Genomic DNA, 13,066 nt, shown 5'->3' with positions numbered 1-13,066 from the left:
ATGTTTAAAATAATATACTATTCTGGTGGCCAGAACGCTTTAATGTCCTCCAGGATTTGTTCGAACAAATCTGTGTTTTGGTGGCGATGTTTCCACAGAAACTCACACAAGTATGAGTCTAGCAAGTTGCGACTTGTACCGCATTCGTTCCTATTTACGCCGTTTTGCCGACGCCCAGAGCGATTCGATTCTCTGTGTGTGTGCTCCTGTTTTAGGATCAACAAAATTTTCAGAATGGGTTAGATCACGCGATGCTTGCCCGCTGAGCAGCGCTTCGCGCTGCTTGCTCTTTTAGGAAAAAAATTAACTCGAGCTTGCAAAGTCCAAGCCCAGATCAAGCGGCGCGCGTTTATCACTGATAAGATAAGACGAGTGGAAAAACGCACCTTATATAGGTAGGAGGTGGCCAAATTCGTGATTCGTCCGGTTAAAAGTGACCAACCAGAGTTTCAGGATTTTCCCGCTTTTCAATTGACAATGAATTAACCGCTTTAATTACGATCTTTGTGAATACGGGGACATATTAGAAAAGACCCCATTTTTCGAATTATTTTTATTTATAAGATTTCCTACAATTTAAATGTAAAACATATGTTTCTGCCACTGAAGAACTTCGGCTGAAAGTTCCAACAGCTGTTTAGGGTCAGTTAACTTTGGATTATGTGTCATAAATTTTATAATTATCTTATCATAACATTCGAGTGTAAATAAACTAATTTTTCAATTTGAATTCAACTTTATTTGGTGAAATGGAGGTGTTATGGGTGGTAAAAAAGCACTCTAAATGTTAATTCAGACCAAAAGCTATACCTGTTCCAAATTTCAGCACAATCCGTATAGCAGGTTACAGCGTGATTCGAGGACAAACCTCGAAAACATCCAAACATCCAAATATCCAAACATTCAAACTTTCGCATTTATAATATTAGTAGGAATAGGGTTTCTATACAATATTAATTTTGTATAGTTGTGAACTTGAAAAAGTTGTAAATACAAATAAATATTGCACAAATAACTGCAGTTATTTTTCAAACTGTTATACTTTTATTGCGTAAAAACAATACTAACCAAAATAGTTATTGAACTGTAACGGTGATTTGTTCAATAGCGAAGTCGATAATTTAATTAAACGGGCCTTCAATAAATCTTGAGCAAGATAGCTTGCAGAACTGTTATATCAGATCCTTCTGTCGTTTTAGGGCATATTTAAACAGCATATTTAATCTTATCTCGGTACAGTCTGATCAGACAAGTACACTCGCAGGAACGCATTACCGTCTGTTTGTTTCTATGCACAGTCCTTCTTTATATCTCACTGCAGATAAAATCAAATCGGTTATAAAACATTTAAAAATGAAAACCCAACGAGTGTTGACAATGTTAGTGAAGAACTGTTAAAATTTATTAAACATTTATTGTGTTTTGGTTCATATTACAAATCAACAGTTCAAGTATGCACCGTTTCCTGAATGTTTAAAAAATTGAGTTCTTCTGTACTAGTTCTTTCAAAATAATCCTCTACATTAGGCAATTTACAACCAATTTCCTACTTTTTGTTCTTTTCTAAATAATCTACAAAATATTGGTTATTCAATAAATATGTAATTAGATTAGTTTTTTTAAATAATAAGTTGCGATTTATTGCAGGTAAATCAACTGACTATGTGTTGATAGCTGTAACAAACGAGCTCGTATAATACGTACAATAACGTAAATAATAATTTGAAATTTACAGGATTTTTTATATATTTTAAAAAGACAATTATTTGGTCTGATAGATTATGTTGTTTTTGTTAAATTTTAAAATATAGGAATTAGTGGTTCAGGAGCTTTCTGATTAGCAGACAACGGTTAATAACGTAGGTCTTACGTAAATACAGTAATTCTACAACTATCAGTTTGAACATTCCAAGTGATAAAGTAACGTCCAAACTTTATTTTTACATCTCAAATGCACTAGATGAAAAACTTATTTTTGAAAACCGCTTTAACATTTTACATGGAAATTCAAAATCATCGATTAGAAAATGTAATTGTTGTGAAACCTTTGCAACACCAAGCTACCACGTACACTAATAGAGTATACATCAAAGAACAGGTTAAATAATGACATGTGAGTATCTTAAAAAAATAGTCTTTTAATACTAACACTTAACATACATATAAAAAATAAATGTATCTTCCAAAAAAACTTTACACTAAGAATAAAATAATAAATAATATTCTACTTCGTATTAAAATTATTTGTACATTACACATTTTACAAGCTATTTGTCTGCTAGATAGTGTTTAATAAAGTAATAAACACAAACTTCGTCATTATTGGTTTAAATTTTAAATACATAACCAAGAACTACGCAATACAAGCGGTGGAGTAGTTTCGTTCTCTTGATGAGTTTATTATAATCAGGAATACCTCAATAATTTTACTAAATGTGTATTATTACATGATGTAGCCTTAGTGATGTACACATGCTTGTATATATATGCTACTTAGAGGAAATTCTTATGTTATATATTTATTACACACTTGTAAGATTAAGAACTTAGTTTTTCTTAGCGTCTATTCGAATATGTTCTCTATGAATCATTCTGTCTAATACGATTTAAAGTATCGATTGATCTTATTATAACTAGATGTGTACAGCAGTATCGACAGATTCGATGGATTCCTCTATGACTCATGCTGTCTAATAAGATTGAAAGTATCGATTGATCTTATTATAACTAGATGTGTACAGCAGTATCGACAGATTCGATGGATTCCTCTATGACCCATACTGTCTAATACGATTGAAAGTATCGATTGATCTTATTATATAACTAGATGTGTACAGCAGTATCGACAGATTCGATGGATTCCTCTATGACCCATGCTGTCTAATACGATTGAAAGTATCGATTGATCTTATTATAACTAGATGTGTACAGCAGTATCGACAGATTCGATGGATTCCTCTATGACCCATACTGTCTAATACGATTGAAAGTATCGATTGATCATATTATAACTAGATGTGTATAGCAGTATCGACAGATTCGATGGATTCCTCCCTGATTATCACAGCCGTGTGCTCGGACATGTATGCCTGAAATGTAAAACATTAGTGTACACGAAGTAATATTGAAAAAGAAACCTATGTATTTTGGGCTAGTTAAATTCTGTTAAATAATATCGTTTACTTGTTAGTGAGAAACAAAAAGGAAGTACGTATAACCTCTAAAAATACCATAAAATTTGATAACTTGAATTTGTAAAAAAACTTCTTAACCTCACTTAAATGAACCTATATTCAAGATGTTGTGAATCATTTAAAGAAAGATTACTTTTGGAAGGATATATTGATAGACTTTGAAGAATAACAGTGACTGAGTTCTGAGAACGCTTGTACCTTGTACAAAGATAAGGACTTTTGGATTTTAGCGTTATCAGTTTTCTGAGAAACAGTGTTGCCATTTATTGCTGCTAACGGAACGGTCACTATGGCAACATGATGCACCACGTATTATTAGGAGAACAGTTTTATTAATACATATTCTAGTGTTCTTGTAAGCTAGTTTACTTGAAAATGAGGACATAATTGTGGTATAAAAAACATTATGGATAAACCATAAAAATGAGTACGGTACACTATAAACATTCTTTTTTTAGTAGTGGGATTTCCCCGTTAAAGTGTGATAATATTATAAGTATTAGAATCTGAGATAGCCAATTTATTTTCTGCATTGTATCTAGTTGCAGAAAATGTATAATAGTATTCAGATCCTCTTCGAGAAAAATTATATATATTGTAAAAACCACAAATAATACACGAAAGGTTAAATTTTTTACTATGGTTACGATTATTTAAAAAAAGTTTAAATAAACATTAATTCTTACAATACATTTTTCAAAATATACCAACATTTAGAGAATTATGTGCACTAAAAAACAATAAACAAATTAATAACCAACTTAAAATTTGTATAGAAAAGTGAAGGGGCATACATTTGTATGGGTACCATTATTTTTAAAATTTAACAAAAAATATAATCTTTTTACTCAAAATATTTGTAAAATGTATCAAAATTTAGCATAGTATAGCCTAAAAAATAGTTACAACAAGCTATAACCCAACATAATAAATAATACCCATGATATATCACTAATTTTCAAAATGGCTAGATGAAGACAATCTTTCTGGAAAGTTTTATGACGTCACTGTAACATCACTGTTGCCAAAATAGCAAAACAAATTTCACCTTTGAAATCAGAAATTCTTTCTTTATTAATAGAAATAAATATAAATAGTGGTCGTTGTATTTATTTATGTACTATATGGACTGTTAAAAAAGTGACGTTATAATGTCGATGGCCCGTTCTAGAAGATTATATTTAAGGCTGTGGTTTCCTAGACGCGTAATAGATGCGCTGCGGCTTAGATGCGCTGCGGCTTATACCTCGGTCTGAAACGCAGCCGCCGTCCAGCGGTTTCCTAGACTGCGTAGAATACACACGGTTGTGCGTAACATGACTTCACGTAAAAAGAAATTGCTAGCGGCTGTACTAATGATATAAAGTGATTTAGATCATGACATGGATATTGTGGCATTGCAAGCTTCGAAAAAGCGTTAACAGTGCAGTGAGATGTTCAAAAGAAGAGACAGTGAAGGTGCTTACAATTTATTAGTGACTAAACATTTAATAGACAAGGAAATGAAGTTTAAAGACTACTTTAGATTCACTAAAGAACAAATTTCTATCTTGCTAATTTAATATAGGACGACTGTTCTACAGAACCAACAAACCGAGTGAACAATCCGATGTCTTCTGAGATGAAACTGGCAGTTACTTTAAGATGGGTGAAATTCCAAATATAGCTGTCAAAATTATTACAGTAAAGAAAACCAACACACGTAGGTGTACAAGTGGTTTTACTTTGACGCAGGGATAACAATGAGTAAAAGTATTCCTCAATAAACATATTTATTTGATATAAAAAAGACCTTAGTCCATACATTGACATTGTATATTACAAATATTAGTAACTATGTATACTTGTCCCCAATTCAATCAACTCTTCGTCGTCATTGTTTGAGAATTTTACCTTCTCGGCGACATTTTCCTCCAATTATAATTTTGGTATTGCACAAAACATGTCTATTAAGCAGCTTATCTCAGAGTTGACTGCTCTGAAAGCAGTAAGCCAAATACGCAGCTAAATTGATGCGCGCGCATTTGGTGCGCGCGCACTTGATACGTTGCCTGGGAAACCGCTTATACGAAACACCATAAGACAAGTCAGTGTGCTGCGTCTTACATACGCATACGCAGCGCATCTATTACGCGTCTAGGAAACCACAGCCTATATAAATATTTTACTTGACCTCTACAAATAAAATACTAGTAAGAACAATCACTGAGTCTCCGCCGATTTCAACTGGGGGAGACTTCAAGTGGATTGCAATTACTAATGAAAATTCAATTCAAATATATACATATATATATATATATATATATATATATATATATATATTCGTTTAAAAACTTTCAAAACAAAATGAGTTGATAATCAAGAATAAATAATTAGAACTTTCTATTTACTTCTGTTAATTATTAGTAAAAGTATTTAAAATAAATAAAAGAGTATAGTTCTTTTATTATTAATAATAAACAGCTCACCTGCTTGGCGATGTCAAATAGCTCATTGTGAAGCTCTAGCGGCCCAGCGTCTTGTATCATCTTGTTGAGGTGACTGTGCTTGTTCTGCAGGATCAGGTACGGGTGGCCGTACTCCTGGCAAAACAGTAAACACTGTTGTTTTAAAAATGCTATTATTTTGGCAAATACAATGAAAAGATTCCTAAAATATTTATTTAAGACTATGAGGTTGAGCAACTTCGTGAGCATAATTGCAATTGAGTCAACTACGACAAATTTCAAAACTAGAAAGATTAAATGTTTTCGATTTTCAGCTAATGGTATTGTCGTTCCCCCTCCCTTATTTATTATAAACACGTTTAAAAATAAACATTAAATACCAGATATATTTTACTCATTTAAATTGTGTGAAAAGTTTATGTTGGTTGAATTGATGTTAGATATTAGTTTCAAAAGGAGACAGATCGTGGTAATTCGTGTTTCTGAAGTAAGTCTGATGATTGGTCAGTAATTATCACCAATAATAGCCCGTAATTTATATTTACTGTAATTGCATTATCAGGTAAGAACTACAATTGAAAGCACTATTTGTCCTCCCGGCCTTGGCTTTACAAATTCAAACCTAATAGGAGATTTAGATTTAAAAGATGCTTGAACAAACATGACATTTTGATCAATCATCTTTTATTGTGTATCATGTTTATTTTAAACAGAAATTGCTTCATAATTTGAATAAATTGTATCATTTGTTTAAATTTGTATTGTACTAAATACTATAGTGGTTTTTGTCGAATCTTAGGACCAAAACTTCTTTTCAAACTATAAAAACAAAATAGATTTGAAAGTGAGATGTATTCGGCTTTGAAGGATAACCGGTAGAACAAGGCTCTCTTGCAAATCCAGAAAAATCCCAATGCTCTGTTGCACAATAAAATGGATCAAAAATAAATAAACACATTTTATTTTAAATTGCTATCTATAAAAAGTTAAAAATTACCCTTATCGTGTGTCTTTTCTCCATGAGTGAGTTGAATACTATATTCTATGCTAAAGCAGATAAAAGATTAGTAATTAGTCAAATATTTATAAAAATGTGTTATCTGGCTTTGAAATCGATGACTGAAATTATTTATTAGGAAAGATATTCCTAAGCTTCTTCAGTGTTTCAACGAACAAGGTACATTCCACACCCAATTAACCATATATGCCAAGGAATTCCCGTTGTCTTCGGACATGTACACTAGTCCTGTACCAAAGCAACATAAAGATTTTTAATAAATTGAGACTTTAACGAATGTGCAAACAATAGAAATATAGAGCCCAAAGCAGAGCCCAAAGCACAGTAATGTCTATAGATAGAATTACATATAATAATTATTAATTTTAATAATTTAGAATGGCAAATTTAATAATTTATAAGAATATTAAGATAAAGATTTCAATATCTATATTCATTTTTTTTATCTAAGGTCACACGGCTCTTTAATCAAGATATTACGAATTTGGCTCTCGGAAAACCACGAAAATGCAACGTTAGAAAAATAAAACAATTCCTTTTAAATCTGACATAGCGATGCTTAAAAAAGAATAAAAACCCTTAGAATTTCCACTAGGTCAGTCAGTAGTCTCGTACAGCTTTTCAATACAGGATACTGGTTCTCTTGACTGAAATATTTGATTCGGCAGTAGCACCGCATAAAGTTTCATATGAAACAACCGACAAGTTTGCGCGGAACGATGAATTGAAGTTGAAGTGAAGTTACACAGTTCAGTCGTGTGTTCGTATTTATGTAACCCGTTTCTTAACATTCAGTCTGAACTGAACAGAACTCAAGTCGTGTTTTCTATTACAGTCCTTCAATGAATTCAAAAGACTGAAAACTGTAATTTACATTTCGTGTCAAGATTTTGCTACATTCTCTATTTAACTATATCACTTTTACCAATTTTATTCTGTAAAAGATTATAGAGAGTATTATCGTACTGACATACCGTACTTTAACGTGGTATGTAGAAAAAGGCCATTATATAAATTTAAGAAAGAAGTATTAATTAGTAATATTAAACCTTTCCAACTATTCTGTAATAAAATTCCGAACTGCTTTCAAAAGTATGGATATGGATATACACACGTATAAAATTACATCCAACTAAATCCACGACAAAAACAGAAAATATCTAGATTACTAGATTAGTTAATAATTTTACTACACATGTACTATTTTGAAACTAGCTTAATTCTTTTAATTTAACAGCATGGAAAGTCCATTTAATCAAACAAAATTCTTTATCTAGATGATATAGTTCTTCCAAATTTCCTTAGTATAGATTTAAGGTTCTAAGGTTATTTTATTTACGGAGTGGGAATAACGGAACGACTGATCTTTTATATTCAACTAGAAGTATCAACAGAAGAAATTTCAGAATTCATAAAGTTAATAAATCATGAAAAAAGATTCTTTTATATGTATTAGAACATATGTTTTAATGGATTACCTCAACACAGAAACTAATAATATAAATCATTTTTGTCTGAAAGTACAATTTTGGTTGTTTGGTCATTATAATATTGCGTTTTAAAAACAAATGTAGACCTAAATGCTTAACTATTATATTTTTATTCTTTTTAATATAAAATGAAATATTTTAAGAACTTGTTTGTTTTTATTATAATTAGCTGTGCCTTCATATTTTTTACTCTGAGTAATACATAATTTGTATACTGTAGTTTTAGTTATTGAGCAATTATCTTTTGTATCCAGTCTTATCTAGTGTAATAGAGCCAGTTAAGTCTGACATATGCCACAGAATGTGACTCAACTGGCAGCAACATGAACATTATACCTGGACTCAAGAAGAAGTAACTTTGTTTTAATATTTGTGTTTTAACTGACCACACTACTTGAAAAAGTGGTCAGTCATTCCAGAGTTTTTTAAGTTTTTGTTAATCATGTGTATACAATTATTGGAATAAATCATTATTTCATTTCATTGTTTCATTTTGTATGTGAAAAGTTTTCTTTGGTTCTTAAAGATTTATTCATTTGTGAAGTTGCCTGACGATAGAGTCCTCGATTCTGAAAGTCCTCGCAAAACTAAATTAATATTGGAATTTTTTTGTAATTTCACTAGTCGTATTAATCGAAAATATTTCCAATGTTCCAAGAATCTTCATTGTTAAAGGCAGCTTTTATGATAATATCCAAATTAAATTACTTATGAAATAAAAGGGAAGGGTCCTTTGTAGAAGAGGGCCATTAGTCTTGAAATATGTTCTATAGCAATGGCATATTGTTTGAAGGGTCATATTCTGATTGTTAATGTTAGGGGCACCTAATTGAAACACGGAAGGCCTGTAGTAGGCAAGATTCACTATTGTTGCGTTATCTTATCTTATCAACCGGTGAGCGCCGAGCCGCGTGTCGCCCGCCACTCCGTTATCTGATATATTCAGTGGTCAGTCAGTCTCTTGTATCTACTTGTTCTAATTATGTCAAAGGGAATTGAACCTTACCGCCATCTTGCCTGAATCAAGCACCAATACCCGATCCGTACCCATGACAAGCCTGAGGCGCTCCGACATTATGATGACCGTAGAGGACGGCAGCAGCTTCCGTACAAGGTTGACCAAGCTCTTGTCACTCCTGTAGGACATTTACCAGAGGGAATTAGTGATGGTGCCAACATAACGTGGAGAGAAATACAAGCAATGTCAATCATAGCCATGATGGTCTTACTCGGGAAGCGTGTTGCGGGAAGTCAGATCGATGATGAGAATGCGGTTGGCAGCAATGATGGCCAGTGCGAGGTGGAGCAGTTGGCGCTGAGCTGCCGAGAACGTCTTGTCCCAGTGCCTGGACTCTGTGAGCAGACCGAAGGGTAGAGAAGACACAGCCTCCAACAGACCTACCTACGCAGATATTGGATATACTGTAGGTAGGTATGTATTTGTTAGGCTACAGTATAATAAGCGGCCACCAATACAATCGAATTATGAAAATCTATTTTAAATTTCGATACACAAGTGAAAAATCAATACCTTTTCAATAGCCTCCCACAGTGCAGAGTCCGAGATCTGATCGTGAGGGTCAAGATTGGTCCTGAGCACTCCAGCGAAAAATATCGGATGTCGAGGAATCACAGAGATTTTTGAACGCAGAAGTTTCACAGACACGTCCCTCGTGTCCACTTTGTCAATGAGGACGCAGCCGCCCCCTGAGGGTTCCTCCAGCCTCAGCAGTGCTGCCAACAGAGACGATTTCCCACTGCCCACGATGCCGACTGTTTCGCGTGGTTTGATCACAAAGTTGAGATTTTCAAGGGTGGCGTGCGTGCCTGGTTTGTTAGTGAGGGTCAGATTGATCGCTTGGATCTCCCCTGAGTAGGGCCATCCCTCCGACACCACTGGGAAGTCCACGTCTCCTGAAACTGAAAATTTTGTGTTATGGTTTGATAACAAAGTTGAGATTTGCAAGGGTACTGTTGGTGGCTCGTTTGTTAGTGAGGGTCACATTGATCGTTAGGATCTCTCCTGAGTAGAGCCAGTCAGTATTTCAGTAATGGCTACGTAGCTATCGTTTAAATATAGATCAATAACTATTGTATGATTTAAAAATAACCTTATTCAAATTTTTAACACTTGTAAAGTTTATATTTGTTTAGTAAATAAATACCTGTGATTACGTTTGTTATCTTCTCAAACCTTTGAAGCCACAATAGAGTGTATTTTTTAAAAGATTTATATTTAGAAGTAATAAACTTTACTACAGGCATATTAAACAAGCCACCAATTGCGATCAGTACACAAGATGACTCACAGACAGGATTGATGGTGCCGACTTGAGAGGAGTCTGAAGTTTCCTCCGGCAGTTGGCAAGCCTGCACCATGTGTCTGACGGTCTCCACCAGTCGAGAGGCGAGGGTCGAGTCCGCCACAAGAAACGGCAGAAGGTTGGTAACCATGAGGCAGGAGTAGGTACCCAACGCCACAACTGGTCTCGGCTCCTCTGGTAACAAAAAAAAAGAACTAAAAATAAAACCAAAAGTATGAAACAGATTAGATATTTGTAGTATAAACCAATGCAGATTCACAGTATGGTTTTAAGAAGTTTGTAGCATGAACCAATAATAAAAAGGGGCTAATCCTGTTCCCTTCCTTTTTGCCTCAATCTTGTCTCTGCCGTGACGATCGCCATTTGCTATTGCCTCTGGTCAGTCGTAGGTGGTTGGTCGACGAATGCAGACCTATAATTGTAACCTGTATTTTGTATTTCAGGTTTGATAGTTATTGGTTAGTATAGATTAATCAGTCAACTTCACTAACTCTAAAACATGCACTTTAAAATAAATAAAAATACTAAACACAACACTATTTATTTACACTGAACTACAGAATACAGGTTACAAATAGGTTTGCATTCGCCGACCAACCACCTATAACTGACCAGAGGCCAATAGCAAATCGGAATCGTCAAGACAGAAACGAAATGGCGGCCAAAAGTGCATGTTTTAGAGTTAGTGAAGTTGACACACAACATGGTGGTTGTGATTCCTGACTTACGCGTGTCACAACGCTCTGGTATGGTTTGTTTATTCTAGCCTAGTTTGTAATTATGTGTTAGGTTAGTTATTTGCCTGAAGAAGAGACCAGATTGCAGATCTTGAAACGTAGTGTTACTGAACGATGGCAAATGTCCGGAAAATCCTGTTACTTTCACAATCTTTCCATCGTCAAAAACAAACTTCAAACAAAGAACAGTATATAAGTTGATATTTTTAATTATTTTCAGTATAGTAGGGAAGTTATAGCATGACCGGTGGGATGCGCGTGAGGAGTGGAGGAGGTGAGCGCGTGGGGCCACAATCTAGAGTAGGGGAGTGAATACGGTGCTACTACCCCTACTGAGAGTTTTCTGCTCCCGGCTCATAGTGGTGGCGGGAGCCGAATATTGTAGTGTTTGCCAACATTTCTAGACCCTTATGTTCTTACCACGGTGGTCTTTTATGATGAGCAATTTAGTATAGGAGACCTTGAGAATATTTGAACATTTCTAGACTCTTTTGTAGTTACGGCGACGGACTTTTATGATGGGGAATTCAATACAGGAAATCTTAGAAATATTGGGACCGGATGTACGTGATCTTAACAATGACTGTTCTGCCGAAATTGTGTTCATAGCTCACCCTTCTTAATGAGATCGCAGTATAGATACCTTGTGGTAAGAAAGGGTTCTCATACATTGGGAAGGGGTAGGAATTTATATTATTCTTGATCTCCAACGACGACAACAGTTCAGAATTGTAATTGTTACGCTTTGTTAGCCATTAAAATTCAATTTATCATATACTAACCGTGTAAGCTTCAGGATTTACGATAGTAGATACAATTATACACTACAAAACTTTCAGAAATTCCAGTTGCCTCTACGACACGCTGTTGAACTTTCTTCAAATTTATAAGTGTGTTGGTTTCTGCTTCCCGTTTCATAAAATGGTAAACATTTGCAATCACTTCTCTGGCTTGGCCGTGGCTTGGCTTACCTTTCTACCTCCAATTTTACTTTTTACATTACGATCCATCACAAACTCTTTACTTAAAACGTAATGAGCACAACGCAATTAATTCACAAATTGTATTACAACTCGTGAATTGGCACAAGCGAATGTTTTTTGGGCGGCACGTATAGAAGACTGGTGACCGAAGTTCACAAGGCTGAATACGGCAACTGACTGAGCCGCTCCACCCCCCACCCCCCCACCACTTTAGTTCCGTCTTTGCCTACGGCGCATCTCGAAGTCACCGGTCATGCTATAACTTCTCTACAATACGTGAGGTTCTGGAGTATATAATGAGTATTAAATGCCAATATAAATTTTGTATTCATATATATAAAAATGTATTTAAAGATTTCTTCGATGAATAGCAAATTTACAGTGTAGAAGAAAGGACCTAATGGTCGTAACTTCGACTGTCATAATAAATAGTGTAATCAATCAATAAAATTATTAGTTTTATAACAAATAGTATAAGTGACCCTGTAAAATAACAGCGAACACCCACTGTACACAAATAAATTCAACAGTATACGATGAGAGGATACATTAATAGAAATGTTTTCAATATTCGATAAGTCAACAAGAAACAGATTACCATATTCGGCATCGCCAATCAGCCGTTATAACTGGAATTAGCTCTATACCTGGTTAATTTCCAATTATTTCCTTTCAAACTTGAAAAGCTTGATTGGAATTAAATTAAATCTGTGTTTGATGCGGTATGAACGTTATAAATGTTATCTGTAAACATTGTAACTGTTATTTTTTATGATGATAGTTCATTCCAGTTATTTAAAATCAGTTAGACGTAACGTACTATTTATTACTTTATGGTTAACTTTAATGAAGTTATTTTTAATTCGACTCATT

General features: G+C 34.2%; 1 protein-coding gene across 3 annotated transcripts in view; it reads right to left on the bottom strand.

The window, feature by feature from the left end:
• Window positions 1-2,118: 2,118 nt before the first annotated feature.
• The window catches only part of LOC124355388 (ATP-binding cassette sub-family C member 4-like), a 107,048-nt gene continuing 96,100 nt past the window's right edge, over window positions 2,119-13,066 (bottom strand). For all 3 annotated transcript variants that reach the window (XM_046806512.1, XM_046806511.1, XM_046806513.1), the window contains exons 22-27: window positions 10,459-10,647; window positions 9,681-10,069; window positions 9,379-9,551; window positions 9,156-9,285; window positions 5,663-5,776; window positions 2,119-3,089 (exon numbers count right to left, since the gene is read on the bottom strand). In XM_046806512.1, coding sequence (XP_046662468.1) covers window positions 3,012-3,089; window positions 5,663-5,776; window positions 9,156-9,285; window positions 9,379-9,551; window positions 9,681-10,069; window positions 10,459-10,647 — 1,073 coding nt within the window. In that variant the 3' untranslated portion in view covers window positions 2,119-3,011. The remainder of the gene's footprint in view (window positions 3,090-5,662; window positions 5,777-9,155; window positions 9,286-9,378; window positions 9,552-9,680; window positions 10,070-10,458; window positions 10,648-13,066) is intronic.

The sequence above is a fragment of the Homalodisca vitripennis genome, chromosome 2 (assembly GCF_021130785.1).
Source record: "Homalodisca vitripennis isolate AUS2020 chromosome 2, UT_GWSS_2.1, whole genome shotgun sequence".
NCBI lineage: Eukaryota > Metazoa > Arthropoda > Insecta > Hemiptera > Cicadellidae > Homalodisca > Homalodisca vitripennis.
This window is presented reverse-complemented; position numbering and strand designations above follow the sequence as displayed.